This window comes from Phacochoerus africanus, chromosome 12 (genome assembly GCF_016906955.1).
Source record: "Phacochoerus africanus isolate WHEZ1 chromosome 12, ROS_Pafr_v1, whole genome shotgun sequence".
Taxonomy (NCBI): domain Eukaryota; kingdom Metazoa; phylum Chordata; class Mammalia; order Artiodactyla; family Suidae; genus Phacochoerus; species Phacochoerus africanus.
Window position 1 is genome coordinate 23,102,657 of NC_062555.1, and position 18,131 is coordinate 23,120,787.

At 46.1% G+C, this 18,131-nt stretch overlaps 1 protein-coding gene across 5 annotated transcripts in view; it reads left to right on the top strand.

Annotated features, from left to right (window-relative positions):
- Positions 1–11,595: 11,595 nt before the first annotated feature.
- The window catches only part of EFCAB2 (EF-hand calcium binding domain 2), a 95,195-nt gene continuing 88,659 nt past the window's right edge, over positions 11,596–18,131 (top strand). The window contains exon 1 of one of the 5 annotated variants that reach the window (XM_047755269.1): positions 11,596–12,455. In XM_047755269.1, coding sequence (XP_047611225.1) covers positions 12,058–12,455 — 398 coding nt within the window. In that variant the 5' untranslated portion in view covers positions 11,596–12,057. The remainder of the gene's footprint in view (positions 12,456–18,131) is intronic. The other 4 variants (XM_047755266.1, XM_047755265.1, XM_047755264.1 and 1 more) reach the window with 4 other exon arrangements.

Genomic DNA, 18,131 nt, shown 5'->3' on the forward strand with positions numbered 1-18,131 from the left:
GCAACCTCATGGTTCCTAGTCGGATTCGTTAACCACTGCGCCACGACGGGAACTCCTTTTTATTTTTTTAAAATATTATCTTACTTGAGAAAGAGCTATGAGTTAATGAAAACACTAGGATAAGTTCACGGTTAACACGTGAAGTTGGAGTTCCTGTCGTGGTGCAGTGGAAATGAATCTGACTAGGAACCATGAGGTTTTGGGTTCGATCCTTGGCCTCGCTCAGGGGGTTAAGGATCCAGCATTGTCGTGAGTTGTGGTGTAGGTCGCAGATGTGGCTCGGATCCTGCACTGCTGTGGCTGTGGTGTAGGCTAGCAGTTGTAGCTCTGATTAGACCCCTAGCCTGGGAACCTCCTGCCATGGGTTCGGCCCTAAAAAGCTAAAAGCCCAAAGCCAAAAAAAAAAGTGAAGTTACAAGCTACGTAATATGAGGAAATTGTTACAGCCAGAAAAACCTGAAGTTAGATTTAATCCGCCCTTCTCTTTATTCACAGATTACCCCTGTAGATTTGTCTAATTTCCAGAAATACTGAAGGTACTTTGGAATTAGATTTAATTGCTCTGCTCTGTGCACCCTAACCTCTGAGCATTTCTTTAATATAGCATTTTTCTCATTGTGTTGTCTTCCTCCTATAAATTTTAATGTTCATTAACTGAGCCAAATTATTTATAGATTCCAAAAAAGAGTTCTGAGACACAGCTTCATTGGAAACAATTTTCTCAAATGGATTAGTACTTTAATTAATCAAGTGTTTCCTAAACCTTATCAATATTTAATTTTTTTTTTTTTTTGGCTGTACCCATGGCATGCAGAAGTTCCGGGCCCAGGGATCGAAGCCACACCACAAGAGTGACCTGAGCCACTGCAGTGACAATGCTGGATACTTAACCCTCTGAGCCATCAAGGGAACTCCCAATATTTTCTTTAATTTGATATATAAATTGACTAATTTAAAAAATTAATGTTGGAGTTCCCATTGTAGCTCAGTGGGTTAAGACCCAACTAGTTTCCATGAGGTTGCGGGTTCGATCCCTGGCCGTGTTTAGTGGGTTAAGGATCCAGTGTTGCCATGAGCTGTAGTATAGGTCGAAGACTTGGCTCGGATGTGGTGTTGCTGTGGCTCTGGTGTAGCTATAGCTCCGATTGGACCCCTAGCCTGGGAACCTCCATAGGCCACAAGAGCAGCCCTGAAAAAGGCAAAGAGACAAAATAAATAAATAAATAAATAAAGTGGAAAAAAAAAACCACAGTCTCTTGGGCACTTATGTTACTCCCATTAAAGAGAACGGAATTAAAAAGAAGATACACTTTAAGCCTTATTTCTGTAAAGGCATAGTTATTTAAGAACATTTGGGGAGGGTTTTGTGTTTGTAGGCTTTTTTTTTTTGCTTTTTAGGGCCGCTCCTGTGGTATATGGAAGTTCCAGGCTAGGGGTTGAATCAGAGCTACAGGTGCTGGACTACGTCACAGCCACAGCCACGTGGGATCTGAGCCGTGTCTACGACCTACACCACAACTCATGGCAACACCGGATCCTTAACCCATGGAGTGAGGCCAGGGATCCAACCCGTGCCCTCGTGGATGCCTGCCAGCTTCATTTCTGCTGAGCCACAACGGGAACTCCAAAATTGCTAGTTTTTTTTTTTGTCTTTTTGTTGTTGTTGTTATTGTTGTTGTTGTTGTTGTTGCTATTTCTTAGGCCGCTCCCGTGGCATATGGAGGTTCCCAGGCTAGGGGTTGAATTGGAGCTGTAGCCACTGGCCTACGCTAGAGCCACAGCAACGCGGGATCCGAGCCCCATCTGCAACCTACACCACAGCTCACGGCAACGGGATCGTTAACCCACTGAGCAAGGGCAGGGACCGAACCCGCAACCTCATGGTTCCTAGTCGGATTCGTTAACCACTGCGCCACGACGGGAACACCCCAAAATTGCTAGTTTAAAGCTACCAGCTCTGAAAGTATTTCACAAATGGAAAGCAGCTATCAGCTGTCATGCTGTGTGCTCTCCGTTGTGCCTAATAGGCCGGCCTGCACACAGGACATAAAATATTCATAAATATTTTCTGATTACTGAGTGACTCTTCCTCTTCTAAGAATGGAGGGGGAGGTTAAAATGAGTAAGATCACACCTCCTGCCCAGGAGGAAGGATTGTGAACCTGTAGGAAGAAATGGGAGAGGCCAGAGAACTAGGTAAACCCTTAGTTAACCAGCTTTCCCTTGGCTCAGCCACCCTGCTCCCACCCCCTGTGGGTAATTGACTGGCCCTTCCCCTGCAAGCAAGCCTTCCTAAAAATAACTTCCCGACCTCTCCCTCCTGTCACCACAATTCAGGCCGCATCTCACGCCTTCCCTCACCTTCTGGAAAATACAGTTGACTTCAAAAAGAAAAAAAAGTATAAAGAAAAACCTGGCAAAACCTGTGAAGATTTAAAAAATCTTTTTCTTTCTTTTTTTTTTGCTTTTTAGGGCCGTACCCACAGCATATGGAGGTTCCCAGGCTAGGGGTTTAATCAGAGCGCCAGCTGCCAGCCTACACCACAGCCGCAAAACTGGATCCTTAACCCACTGAGTGGGCCAGGGATCGAACCTGCAACCTCATTGTTCCTAGTCAGATTTGTTTCCACTGTGCCACGACGGGATCTCTTTCTTCTGTTTGTATTGTTTTGCTTAGTGATGTTCTCTCTTGGGGGTGGGGTTGCTGATCTCCGCTCTAGGACAGTGACTAGGTAATGTAACTAGGAACCTCATTAGGGAGCTCGATTCCAATGCACAAGAGTGGGTAGTCTCAACTGATTGCCGTTCACAGGCATTCTATTTTATTTTATTTTTATTTTTATTTTTTATTTTTTGTCTTTTTGCTATTTCTTGGGCTGCTCCAGCGGCATATGGAGATTCCCAGGCTAGGGGTCGAATTGGAGCCGCAGCCACCGGCCTACGCCAGAGCCACAGCAACACAGGATCTGAGCCACGTCTGCAACCTACACCACAGCTCACGGCAACACTGGATCCTTAACCCACTGAGCAAGGCCAGGGATCGAACCCACAACCTCGTGGTTCTTAGTCGGATTCGTTAACCACTGCGCCACGACGGGAACTCCTAACAGGCATTTTATTAAGTGTCGGTGGCCATACACACGGGACAGGCCGGCACAGTCAAGGTCAGTCACAGCACTGAGTCATTTTCTGCTCAATTCTAAGGCTGCAAACAGTATTGGAGTTATCTATAACATAAAACAACATTCCAGATTTACTTTTCAGTATCTGGAATTTAAAAAATCCATATACAAATATTTAGTTTATCCCCTAGGCTATTATTAATTAATTATTGTCCTGTAAGAGCCCCATGGACTACCGCTGCTTTGTATAAATTCTTTTTTTTTTTTTTTCGTTCTTTTAGGGCTGCAGCTGAGGCATATGGATGTTCCCAGGCGAGGGGTCGAATTGGAGTTGTAGCCTCCAGCCTACACCACAGCCACAGCAACTCGGGATCCGAGCCATGTCTGCACCCCACACCACAGCTCACGGCAACGCCGGATCCTTAACCCACTGAGCAAGGCCAGGGATCGAACCTGAAACCTCATGGTTCCTAGTTGGATTCATTAACCACTGAACCATGACGGGAACTCCCTGATTTGTATAAATTCTGGGAAAGAAAATTACTTATGGTAGCAGCAGTACTGGAATGGCAGGGTGAGGGAAGAGCCACATGTGCCAGGCACACCTGCTCACCGTCACAGAGGGTCAAGAGCTTCATGAGCTCATGAAGTTACACATGAGTCTATGTAGAACTGAATCACTTTGCTGTACAGAAGAAATTATCACAACATTGTAAATCAACTAGACTTCAATAAAACTTTAAAACATTAAAAAGAACTTTATGAATCAAGGAACTCTATACGTAAATTTTTTCTGTAAGTTTATAACATCCTCATTGAGTAATTTTATTATCCTATCTCTTTCCCCATAGGTCAGCAGTGAAACTCTTAAAATTAAAAAAAAAAAGCCTTCATGAAAATTTCCGTTGTGGCTCAGTGGGTTACGAACCCAACTAGTATCCTTGAGGACTCGGGTTTGATCCCTGGTCTTGCTCAGCGGGTTAAGGATCCAGTGCTGCTGCAAACTGCGGTGTAGGACACAGACTGTCCTGGATCTGGCGTTGCTGTGGCTGTGGTGTAGGCTGGCAGTGGCAGGTCTGATTTGACCCCTAGCCCAGGAACTTCCATGTGTCATGGGTGTGGCCCTAAAAAGACAAAAAACTGAAAATGAAAAAATAAAAATACACAAAATACTTAGTTCCCTGAACATAAGCAAATGTTCCCAAACTATCACTATTGGCCCTAGAGTCATTAGAGAGTTGCATGGCCATAGTCTATAAAGAAATTAAATCAGGCCAGGAGTCAAAAGGGAAGGAAAGCTGGCCTCCATGTCCCAATAGGTCCATCACCTCCTTAACTCCATGTAAATGCAAATGGTGAAACTGAGGTTACAGAAGAGAAGTAACATGTGCAAAGTCATATAGTTAACGAGCAGTAGACTGAGGTTCAATTCTGGGGCCATTTACCTCCTAAGGCTATTCGTTGGGTTCTTCTATAGAGTACTATGTCCTAATGTAAACCTGAAAAGAAATGAAAATTACTTCAAAGATTTATTTATTCATTTGCTTTTTAGGGCCACACTTGCAGCATATGGAAGTTCTCAGGGTGGGGATGGAATTGGAGCTGCCGCAGCTGGCCTACACCACAGCCACAGCAACTCGAGATCTGAGCTGCGTCTGCAACCTACACCATGGCTCACAGCAATGCCGGATCCTTAACCCTCTGAGTGAGGCCAGGGATCGAACCAGCGTTCTCATGGGTAGTAGTAGGGTTTGTCACTACTGAGCCACAACGGGAACTCCCAAGATTTATTTTTGAAGCTAGAACTGAAAAAAAAAAAAAAAAAAATTATTCCAAAGTCAACTACCTGTATAATTCTTTTAAATTTTTCATTTTATTTTATTTTTGTCTTTTTAGGCATATGGAAGTTCCCAGGCTAGGGGTTGAATTGGAACTGCAACTCCTAGCCTACACCCCAGCCACAGAAAAACCAGATCTGAGCCATGTCTGGGACCTACACCACAGCTCATGGCAATGTAGGATCCTTAACCCACTGAGTGAGGCCAGGGTTTGTACCCGTGTCCTCATGGATATTAGTCGGGTTCTTAGCCTGCTGAGCCACAACAGGAACTCCCTACCTGTATCATTCTCTACTTTTCCTATTTTCACACGTAGGGGGGAAGAGATCCTATGAGGAGAGATCATAAGCATTTTTTGAATTTCTGGGTCAGTTACCACCCTTTCCCCTTTTCAGGTCTGATTTTCCATAAGTAAAGACCAGAGACTTATCCAAAGTTGCTTAGCAATGGGTGTCACTGAAAAGTGTCACTTGGAACAGAAAAGGCTTAAGAATTAAACAGTGACTTGTGTCAATGCTCCTTTCAAGGGGAACAGAAACATGTGCTTTTGACTGAAATAGGACCAGGAGCATTATTTTCCCGCAAGTCGTACAAGTTGTGGTTTCATGTAAGATTTACTTTCAAGCTGCCCACAAGGGCTGCCGTCCTAGCTTCCTGCTCTGGGTCTCCCTGAAAAGCCTGAAGGAACCCTGGCACTGAAAATGCTCGTGTCCAGAGCCAAGAATTTAGCACCATTCTCCCTCATTATGGAGAGGCCTGCAACCTCAATCTGCAAGAAAGAGGGAAGAAAAGAAAATTAGGTGAGCAGACCACAGGGCGTAGTAGAAGAGCGGGATTCCCCTCCTCTCCTGCCACCCAAAAGCTAGGCCTGCAGCTTAATTCTTTGTCCAAAGGACCATGACATGTGTGCCATTGTCTGGTTCCTTTGAAGTCCCTTGGAGTCTCTGGCCAGTTGCTTTGGTTGTTTTGAAGCCATAAAAAAGGTGGTGAGGAGGGGTAGGGGAGCTCCCATTGTGGCTCAGCAGTAAGGAGCCCGCCTAGTATCCCTGAGGTCTTGGGTTCGATCCCTGGACTTGCTCAGTGGCTTAAGGATCCAGTGCGGCTGTGGCTGTGATGTAGGCCGGCAGCTGTGGCTCTGATTCGACCCCTAGCCTGGGAACTTCCCATTTGACCCCTAGCCTGGGGTCGCACTTGTGGCCTTAAAAAATAAAAAGCAAAAAAAAAAAAAAAAAGGGAGGAATGTAACAAATTTTGTCCAGCATTTTTGCCCTTGACATTCTTCTCTAAATATTCAAGTTCCTGAATAGAATATAATTATATCTTACATTTATAAAGAAGCAGTATAGCCCAGTGGCTCTGGAATCAGAACTAGATTGCTAGCTCTGAGACCTTAAACGGGCTGTTAATGTGAAGATGTAGCTTTTTCATCTGTAAAACTAGAATACTATCAGCTTCATGAGGATTGAAGAAGACACTGTATACGAAATACTTTTAGGGCCGCACCCAGGGCATATGGAAGTTCCCAGGTTAGGGGTCGAATTGGAGCTGCAGCTGCCCGCCTACACCACAGCCACAGCCATGCGAGCTACGTCTGTGACCTGCACCACAGCTCATGGCAACGCCGGGATTCCCGACCCACTGAGTGAGGTCAGGGACCCACTGAGTGAGGTCAGGGATTGAACCCGAGTCCTTATGGATACTGACTGTGTTCATTACTGCTGAGCCACGATGGGAACTCCTATTTTTATTATTTTAACTGTGATGAAACTATACCCTTATTTTGCGGTATTCTGATAAGTTTCTCCTTTTGAGATGGCAGGGTAGACTTCTTGCCTTATGAGTAGGGGGAAGGTAGAAGTGCCTTCCTTGAAAGGCCGGGCATTCTTTTTTTTTGGGGGGGGGGGTCTTTTTGCCTTTTCTAGGGCTGCACCTGTGGCATATGGAGGGTCCCAGGCTAGGGGTCGAATCGGAACTGTAGCCACCGGCCTACACCAGAGCCACAGCAACGCGGGATCCGAGCCACATCTGCAAACTACACCACAGCTCACAGCAATGCTGGAGCCTTAACCCACTGAGCAAGGGCAGGGATTGAACCCACAACCTCATGGTTCCTAGTCGGATCGGTTAACCACTGCACCACGACGGGAACTCCTGGGCATTTGATGTTATCCAGGGAAGGGATGTTTCTATAGGAAAACTGGAAGTAGACCGGAGAAGTTACTCCCCTGCTCTCATTTTCCTGGGTCTAGAGCCCAAGGAATCTAAATGTACTTAAGGCCATGCATGCTTGGTAGTATTTTAAAATAGTGGAGTTCTCGTCGTGGCACAGCGGAAACTAATCTGACTAGGAACCATGAGGTTGTGGGTTCGATCCCTGCCCTTGCTCAGTGGGTTAAGGATCCAGCTTTGCTGTGAGCTGTGGTGTAGGTCGCAGACACGGCTTGGATTTGGTGTTGCTGTGGCTGTGGTGTAGGCTGGCAGAAATAGCTCTGATTAGACCCCTAGCCTGGGAACCTCCGTATGCCGTGGGTGTGGCCCTAAAAACACAAAAGACAAAAAAAAAAGATTTTAAAATGGTAAGGTAGGAGTTCCCGTTGTGGCTCAGTAGGTTAAGAACCCGACATAGTGTCTGTGAGGATGTGTGTTCGATTCCTGGCCTTGCTCTGTGGGTTAAGGACCCACCGCAAACTGCAGTGTAAGTCCAGAGTTCCCAAAGGCCTCTGATTCTACCCCTAGCCCAGGAATGTCCTTATGCCACAGGTGGGGCCATAAAGAGACAAAAAAAACCCCAAAAAACGGTAAGGTGGAAACCAGGAGGGGGCCACAAACTTAAGATGAAACTCTTATCATGGAAGCTACATTATGTCAGGCAGGCAACAGATTCTGGTAGTAACCTGTGTAACACGTGGGTCAGACCACCTTCCAGTCGTGTAGCTGAAGCACCGGAAAAGCAAACTCTCCAGGTGGAGGCTGAATTTCAAGAAAGAAGTTGGGGTTTGACTCTAAATGCTCTTTCTCACGGAAAGAGTAGATCTTCTCACAAGTTCTTTAAACTTTTAAATTTAATTTAATTTGTTTTTTTAGGGCCACACCTGCAGCACATGGAGGTTCCCAGCTGCAGCTGCCGCTTACACCACAGCCACACTGGATCCTTAACCCACTGAGCGAGGCCAGGGATCGAACCCGAAACCTCATGGTTCCTAGTCGGATTCGTTTCCTATGTGCCACGACGGGGACGCCTCTTTAAACTTTGCAGAGCTTTCAGTTACATCTACTGGGTCTCAGGAAAACTCGAAGGCGTTTGGACATTGCTATCTCTGTTTTTCTAAGTGAACTAAGTTTTAAAGAGATTGCGTGTCTTGGCTAGGATCATGAGGGCATACAGGGTGATGGCTGAGGAAAATCCAGTGTTTTGTTTTTTAAATTATTCCTAGTCCAAGGAGATTTCAATGATCTCCATACTGGGGAAGTACAACTGCTTTGAAGATTTGTTTTACTCTCATTTTCTATCATTCACACCACTTACATCCCTCGAACTTCATCCACATCTTAGGTAACTGAGTCAATCGTATTCAGAAGAAACATTTTCTGTGTCCCTCATGGGCACAGAACATCGGCTCGTGTGAACAGATTTAATGCGCCATAAATTCAAACATGTAAAAAGATGTAACCTGTACATATCCCTCTGGCCCCACTGAATAATCGATTAAGTATCACTGCCTGAAACTAGGCCCTTGGCCCTTGCTTTTCTTTTTTTCTTTTCTTTTTTTTTATGGCCACACCTGCGGCATCTCAACGTTCCCAGGCTAGGAGTCAGATCAGAGCTGCAGTGAGGCCTACACCACAGCCACAGCAACTCGGGATCTGAGCCGGACCTGTGACCCACACCACAGCTCACGGCAACATGGGATCCTTAACCCACTGAGAGAGGCCAGGGATCGAACCCCGACCCTCGAGGACACAAGGTTGGGTTCTTATAACCCGCTGAGCCACAATGGCAACTCCTGCCTTCGCTTTTCTGGTTTAGACCTAAGCTTGTCTAACATCCATGCAGGGGATCAAAAATAACTTTTCAATTCTGAATTTCCAGAAAAAAACAAAAACAAAAACAAACAACACTGTGAAATTCTAAATGAAAGAATTCCTTAGCAGCAAAATATTAATAATATTACAAAGTCATCCAATCTATATTGAAATATATTCTGAGGAAAAAGAAATATAGCTGTAATTAATTTGCTATTGCCCAAAGTAAGCTAATAATGTTTAAAAAGCATTGAAAGAGTAATATAATCAGAGGTCAGGTTTCCAAAACCAAAGAAAAGTGGAAACCTCCAGCAAGCATCAGTGTAGTGTCTGTATTTACACATTGGCGTAGGTAGCTTTTGTCACTTGGATGGTAATTTTTTTTTTTCACTTTGTGGAAAGTTTTCCAGACTAATTATTTTTAGGACTAATCAGCCAATTAGTCAATTGAAAATATTAAGCTCCTAGTATGTGTCCCAAGTTGGGACAGATACTGTGTGTATATAAAAGGTCTGGAGTTCCCGTCGCGGCGCAGTGGTTAACGAATCCGACTAGGAACCATGAGGTTGCGGGTTCGGTCCCTGCCCTTGCTCAGTGGGTTAACCATCCGGCGTTGCCGGGAGCTGTGGTGTAGGTTGCAGACGCGGCTCGGATCCCGAGTTGCTGTGGCTCTGGTGTAGGCTGGTGGCTCCAGCTCCGATTCAACCCCTAGCCTGGGAACCTCCATATGCCGTGGGAGCGGCCCAAGAAATAGCAACAACAACAACAACAACAAAAAAGACAAAATAAATAAATAAATAAATAAAAGGTCTATATGTTGGGCTCCAGTCTTCAAATCTAATTGGGGAGGGAGGGGTTAGTTAACATACATTAAGTATTTTTTTATCATTTAAATTTAGAGAAACAATGTTGTCTTAAATGTGCTGTTGGGTTCGGAGAAGTACAGATTAACGTGGCTTGAAATAATCTAAATAATAGTTTGTTTCCCATTAAGTCTTTGAGAAGACTAAATTTTGTCCTAATTTTATTTATTTATTTATTTGCTTTTTAGGACCTCACCTACAGCATATGGAGATCCAGGCTAGGGGTTGAATTGGAGCTGCAGCTGCCGCCTACACCACAGTCAGAGAAATGCAGGATCCAAGCCGGGTCTGCAACCTACACCACAGCTCACGGCAACACCGGATTCTTAACCCGCTGAGCGAGGCCAGGGATCGAACTCCTGTCCTCATGGATACTAGCTGGGTTCGTTAATCACTGGGCAACGAAGGGAACTCCACTCCTGCCCTAATTTTAAAAACGTACATTATTTCTGGGAGTTCCTGTGTGGCTCAGTGGTAACAAACCCAACTAGGATGCATGAGGCTGCGGATTCGATCCCTGGCCTCAATCATCAGGTGATGGATCCGGCATTGCTGTGAGCTGTGGTGTGAGTTGCAGACTCGGCTCAGATCCCAAGTTGCTGTGGCTGTGGAGTAGGGCGGCAGCAGAAGCTCCAATGTGACCACTAGCCTGGGAGCTTCCATATGCCTTGGGTCTGGCCCCAAAAAGAAAGAAAGAAAAAAAAAAAAGGCATTATTTCAAACATGGAGAAATTGTTCGAGGCACTGGGGATATATGGACAAATAAAGCACAACTTGTCCTCAAGAGCTTACCTTTGATAGGTGGAAAGAAATAAACAAAGTCATTGCAAATCACTGCAAGAGGATTTACCAGTAGGGCACCTCCGAGGAAAGGGTTGACAGGGAAAGCTTCAAGTACTTGACCTTCAGGGATGTCACTGATGACAGGGAGAGGACAAATGTGTGTCTGTGGGGGGTGAATACTGGGAGGGGAGAGAGAGAGGAGGGAAAGGCATTCCAGAAAAAGAAAACTGAAAGCAGCATCTGAGCCTGTAGAGAACCTGAAGCTGGGGTTTTCCACATTTATTTCAAAGACCTTCATCATGTATATGGAAAGAGGGGTCTTTTAAAACATATAACTAGACCATAATGACTATGAAATTTAAATATACATGAATGCTAATGATTACTTTCCCCTATTTTTCAGCTGTTCACAATTATATCCCATGTAAGAATCTATCTTCAGATATGAGCCATTTTGTGATGATTCAGTTGTTTCTAGTCAATTTCAAAGGGAATGACCAGAGCACCACATGAATATCTTCTACAGAAAAAAATATTTTAACAAAGAATATTAGTCAATTTAAGGTTTTAAGGGATTACAGAACTAGAATAAAAGGAGCATAAAAACTCAGGTGATAAAACCGTTTGATATCTTTTATTTTGATGGCCTCAATATTTAGCTAACGGTTTATAAACATTCACATAAAATCACATAAATGAGTACACAGATGCACTTAAAATCACCTAAAATTCGTCTTTAAATATATATATTCTCTTGAACTACACCATTAGGGATATTATTCAAAAATCATTTTCGAAAGAAAACATTCTAGTACGCTTTCCCTTAAAAAGAGAAAAATTTCCCATCATGCTACAGCTTCAAAGTTTCAGAAACGCTTGATTTCAAACTTTCCCTGGGTACCTTTAACGGGTGGTCTGGTCAAATCTCACACCTAAGAACATTTCCACCTACTAACCGTGAGCATAACAGGGGTACTTTTTTGTTGCTATGAGAACCTTCTATTTTGTATCCGAAATCGCAGCCTTGACAACGCAAATGTTTGCGCCTGTTTTACACATGTTTTTCGACTGAGATTCCGCTCCTCCTAGTAATAACAGCCTAATGGCTCTGGTTTCCTCCCGCGCCGGCCCAGTTTTCCATCCCAGCTCCAGCTCCAGCTCTCGGCCGCCGCCTCTGGGAGCGGGAGGCGAGTCCTGGACGGGAGAAAACCGAGGGCAGGAGGTGGGGCAGGTCCGGCCCCTCCGTGGCCTGCGGACGCCAAGCGGAGGCGGCGGGATGGCGGGCTGCTTTTGTCATCCCTCGGGAGCTGAGCTCTGCACCCAGCTCTCCAGCTGCGTTTAAAAATCTGCAGTAGGAAAAAAAAAAAAAAAATCGAGCAACGCCAGGTCCAAAGAACTGGAGGGGAGGAGGAGTACAGTGTATCCGTGATGTCCCCAAATGATCAGAGACAAGAACAGGAGGGGTTCCAGGCTTTATTATTAAATACTTCCTCCAAGCCAGAGAAATCTGGGCTCAGGCCTCGGTTCTGGAAGGAGGAGGATGATGTGAGGGACGGGGCGCGGGGGGCGCGTCGAGGCTTCCGGCCTCCAGGGCGTCAGAGGGTCGTGGCGGGAACCGGGAGGGCGCGCGCTCGGAGCTCCCCCCCCACCCCACCCCCCCGCTCCAGGGTCTTTTTCCCTTGGGACTCGGAGACGCCCATCCTCCGGGCCGGCCTCGCCGTGGGGCAGGAGGGGGCCGGGATGCCGCGACCTCGCCTAGCGACCGGCCTCTCCCGGGCGACGGCGCCGCAACAAGATGGCGGACGACAGAGAGAGGGAAGGCACAGGTAAGAGGCGCCGCGGGAGCCCGGCCCTCACCGCCCGCCGCGACCCCGGGCCGCGCGGAGGAGCTCCGGACGGGGTGGGTCTCCTCTGCCTCTGGAGCCCCGCCCTCAGCGAGAGGCAGACTCAGCCGCAGCCTGCCGCGCGCCCGGCAGGGGAGGGGAGGCCCCCTCCCCCGCTCCTGCCGGCTTCCCCGCCCCGCCGCTCCGCCCTCCCGCCCCCCTCCGCCTCGCCCCTCCTCCGAGGCCGAGCCTCGCTTCCTGCGCGGGTTGGGGCCGCGGCTCCTCCGGAGGCGGCCGGGCCATAATGGCGTCCTTGTCCACGGTCTCAGGGACGCCGCCTCCAGGCCCTCGGCGAGGCTCTCGTGGCCGCAGGCGCCACGCCGGCAACCGCTCAGGCCGTGGGCCCCTGGGGCGGCCTGGGTGAGGAGGGACCTGGCCGCCAGAGTCCGGGGGGGCGCCTCCCCGGCCGCGCCGAAACCCCGCCCGGCCCGGCCGGCTTGGCGGTCGCGGCCACCATTTTGCCTCCGCAGCGGGGATGTGGGAGGACGGCCTCGAGGTCACCGCCGCTCCGTCGCACAGGCTTCCAAGTGCTGGTGCGCCACCCGCGTGGTGGCTTGTCTTAAACAAACATCCTAAAACAGATTTAATAAAGAGGAAAGAGCCAACTCCAGCAGGGACCTGAGGGAGCCCCGCGCGCCGGCCGGGCCTCTGCGGCGGCACCAGCGGACCCAGTGCGCGCGGTCGCGGTCGCGGTCGCGGCGGGCAGAGGCGGGACGCGCCCTACCGGCGTCCTGTCGCCGGAGGGCTCGGAGGGATGGGTGTGTTTCGCCAGACTATTAACGTTGTTTTGATTCGGCGGTGTGATAAAAACGGTTACCATCCTCCGTTAATTTTGGTAATTGGGGGAACTCATCGCAAAAACATAAAAAAAAAAAAAAGCCACGAAACTGTAGAAGTAAACATCTTAGAAATGAAAATAACATTCCACCTTTGTTCTTCTGAGTGCTTGAAACATCATGTCAACATACCATTTTTCTCAGCGTGGAACCAAGTGAAATTGGATTAACAAGTAGTATTTACAAGTGTAGAAGGCAGCCTTAAGAATTAGTCACTTGTTATGGTGATCACAGAAAATCCGTGGAGGAACACGAAACTGTGCCAAAGATAGCAGTAATACTATTTGATTTTTTTTTTACTGGTACCCTTAGTCTGAAAAGCCAGACTTATTTTACAGATGTTACCTTCCCTAAAATATCCTTATAATTTTCTTGTGCTGCTTTAAAAGTATAAGGTACATCCTAAGAAAATAGTTTTTTATATTAGTTTTAAAACTCCCCCAGAAAACCAGTTGACTTCCTTTTATTTAAGTTATTATTTACAAAAATGGAAGAATCATTAAGAGATAAGTAAACACTACTTAGGGATTTTTTAAAAGATTGGATTCGTTCAGCCTGAGAAAATGCACTGGATTATGCCCTGAATAGTTTTCTTCACTTAAAAAAGTAGAATGAAAGCTTTTCTGATTTTTCAGTTTTCAAAAGTACTTTTCTATTTAAAATAAATTCAAAGTGGAGTTCCCCTGTGGCTCAGAGGAAACGAACCCAGCTAGTATCCATGAAGATACAGGTTCTTATCCCTGGCCCCACTCAGTGGGTTAAGGATCTGGTGAGCTGTGGTGTAGTTCGCAGATACCACTGGCATCCTGGCATTGCTATTGCTGTGGCGCAGGTTGTCAGCTGTAGCTCAGAAGGGACCCCTCTAACCTGGGAACTTCCATATGCTGCAGGTGCATCCCCCCCAAAAAAATAAATTCAAAGGAAGAAACAATTTTATCTATAACCTAGAAGTAATGACTCCTAAAAGTTGGATGTCATTCATTCAGTTGACTTGTATTTAATGCTTATCATATGGTAAGCATTCTGATTAGGTTAAAATTTTAGAGGATATACAAAGATTGAAAAAAAAAACAGTTTTTTTCTTCCAAGGAAGGGAGATAAGACATCCATAAATGGGAGGGAACAGTCAGCTGGGCTGAGCAGCCTGTGTGGCAGCTATTGTGCCAGGTGTGTTCTATCCTCCTCCTGCTGTGGGCAGCAGCCTGGGCATCACTAGGAGTTTATCCCACAGGAAGGAGCTCAGTCCCTGACCCTGCCCTGCTGAGTCAGAGTCTGCATTTAAACATTCCTGCTTGTGATCCGCATGCACATTAAAGGTTGAGAAGGTTACATGGTATGTCTCATTTGCTCTTTACAAGTTTTATGAGTTAACTATAACTGCAGGGTTTTTTGGGGTGTGTGTGTGTGTGTGTGTTTGTCTTTTTTTGCCATTTCTTTCTTTTTGCCACGCTCCCGTGGCATATGGAGGTTCCCAGGCTAGGGGTCAAATCGGAGCTGCAGCCATCCGCCTACACCACAGCCACAGCAACTCGGGATCCGAGTCGCATCTGCGACCTACACCACAGCTCACGGCAATACCAGATCCTTAACCCACTGAGCGAGGCCAGGGATGGAACCTGCAACCTCTTGGTTCCTAGTCGGATTCGTTAATCACTGAGCCACCATGGGAACTCCTATAACTGCAGTTTTAAGAGCATGATGAAATAAAAGTATGTTGACTGAGGATAAACTAGAGACTCATTAGCTGCTATCTTTATTTTTTTTTTTTAGGACCACACTCCTGGCATATGGAGGTTCCTAGGCCTACACCACAGCCACCGCAACACAGGATCCAAGCCTCGTCTGTGACCTACACCACAGCTCACGGAAAGGCCGGATCCTTAACCCACTGATCGAGGCCAGGGATCCAACCCACAACCTCATGGTTACTAGTCTGCTAGCATTCATTTCTGCTGTGCCACAACGGGAACTCCCTGATATCATCTTTCTGTACACATTCTACCCCTATATTTGATTCTCAGCTGTAAAGTTTCAGATATTACATGTAACTAGTTAATTGGAATCGATCAGTCTTTGGGGAGTCACTCAAGCTAAAAAAACTCATGAAGAGTGAGGTGTAAACCCAAATGATGAGTTACTAATTTAAGTAGAGGTATGTTGATACAATGATCAGAAAGCTGACCTCTGCGATATAGTATATCATTTTATGGGTATTAAGCTTTTGGGGAGGGCAAATTTGTATTCCTAAATTGCTTGATGAGCACGGAGTCATGCATAAGAAAAAGGATAGTTCTGAAGCCTTTGTCCATCATCTTATAAGCTCCAGGAGGGTGGGGATCACTTCTTTATACTCGTCTTGCAGGTACATAACACAGGGTAGAAATTCAGTAAATATTGTTGTATTTAGGAGTTCCCATCACGGCGCAGCAGAAATGAATCCGACTAGGAACCATGAGGTTGTGGGTTGGATCCCTGGCCTTGCTCAGTGGGTTAAGGATCCGACGTTGCCGTGAGCTGTGGTGTAGGTCGCAGATGCAGCTCGGATCCTGCGTTGTTGTGGCTGTGGTGTAGGCGTTAACTATAGCTCTGATTAGATCCCTAGCCTAGGAACCTCCATATGCCTTGGGTGCGGCTCTAAAAAGATAAAAGACAGGAGTTCCCGTCGTGGCGCAGTGGTTAACGAATCCGACTAGGAACCATGAGGTTGCGGGTTCGGATCCCTGGCCTTGCTCAGTGGGTTAACGATCCGGCGTTGCCGTGAGCTGTGGTGTAGGTTGCAGACGTGGCTCGGATCAGCATTTCTGTGGCTCTGGCGTAGGCCGGTGGCTACAGCTCCGATTCGACCCCTAGCCTGGGAACCTCCATATGCCGAGGGAGCGGCCCAAGAAATAGCAACAACAACAACAACAACAAAAAGACAAAAAGACAAAAAAAGATAAAAGACAAAAAAAATTAAACTTTAAAATTTTTATTTTATATTGGAGTATAGTTGATTTACAATGTGTTAATTTCAGGTATACAGCAGTCATTCCGTTAAACATATATTCATTCTTATTCAGATTCTTTCCCCACATAGGTCACTATAGAATATTGAGTGTAGTTCCCTGTGCTGTACAGCAGGCCCTTGTTGATGATCTATTTTATAGATAGTATTGTGTATATGTCAATCCCAAACCCTCCGTCTTGTCCCTCTCCACCACCTTTCTTTCCCCTTTGGTAACCATGAGTCTGCGAGTCTATTTCTGTTTTGCAGATAAGTTCATTTGTATCATTTTTATAGATTCTATATATAAGTTGATATCATATGATATTTGTCTTTGACTTATTTCACTTCATATGATAATCTGTAGGTCCATCCATGTTGCTGCAAATGGCATTATTTCCTTCTTTTTTATGGCTTAGTAATGTTCTGTTGTATGTATGTGCACATCTTCTTTATCCCGTCCTCTGTCCATGGACATTTAGGTTGCTTCTGTATCTTGGCTGTTATAAGTAATGTTGCAGTAAACATTGGGATGCATGTTTTTTGTTCCCCTGTATTGTGCCATTCCTCTCAAAACCCAACCTTTGGAAATCTAAAGTAGAAAAGAAATTACAGGTGAATATTATTTTTTAAAAAGTGAACTGTTCATAATATACAGTGTGGAATAGAAAATGTGAGCTTTGGAGTTCCCGTCATGGCACAGTGGAAATGAATCCAACTAGGCACCATGAGGTTGCGGGTTCAGTCCCTGCCTCATTCAGTGGGTTAAGGATCTGGTGTTGCCATGAGCTGTGGTGTAGGTCGAAGACATGGCTTGGATCTGGCATTGCTGTGACTGTAGGTAGGTGTAGGCCGGCAATGTAGGTCCGATTCAGCCCCTGGCCTGGTAGCTTCCATCTGCTGCAGGTGTGACCCTAAAAAGCAAAAAAAAAAAAAAAAAAAAAAAGGAAATGTGAGCTTTGGAGTAAGATTTGAATTACAGCTTTCTCAAGCTCGTCTGCTCTTAGCCAAGATGCTATCCTAAGGATAAGGATGTTCAGGTTCTTCGCATGTAAAGGGGGCATAATTAAGACTGTTTCATAATGTTGTAATGGACTGTATCTTATCTTTATTCCTTCACCACCTACCACAATGCCTAGCATTAAAAAGGTGCTGAGTAAATAGGAAGGAAAGTGCTTGGTGCATTCTGGGGATGAGTAGCTGTTGGTGTGTGCAGGACGTATAATCTAAGAGTTAAGAAACACTTAAATCTAAGACTAGTATCCATGAGGAGGCCGGTTCGATCCTTGGCCTTGCTCAGTAGGTTAAGAATCTGGCATTGCTGTGAGCTGTGGTGTGGGTCGCAGACACGGCTTGGATCTGGTGTGGCTGTGGCTGTGGTGCAGGCCGGCAGCTGTAGCTCCGATTTGAACCCTGAGCTGGGAACTTACATATTCCGTAGGTGTGGCCCTTAGAAAGCAAAAAAAAAAAAAAAAAAGTAAATATTATTCAGGAGTTTCCCTTGGTGGCCTAATGCTTAAGGAGCTGGCATTGTCACTACTGCGGTTTGAATCACTGCTGTGGTGTGTGGGTTCAGTCCCTGGCCCAGAATTTCCGTGTGCCCAGGTGTGGGCAAAAAATGTTAGCAGGCCTTAGAAAGGAAAGAAATTCTCACACGTACACCACATGGATGAATTTTGAGGACATTTTGCTAAGTGAACTTAATCAGTCACTAAATGGCAAAAACTGTATGATCCCACTTCCATGAGGTGCCTAGAGTAGTCAAATTTCTGGAGACAGAAAGTAAAATGGTGGAGTTCC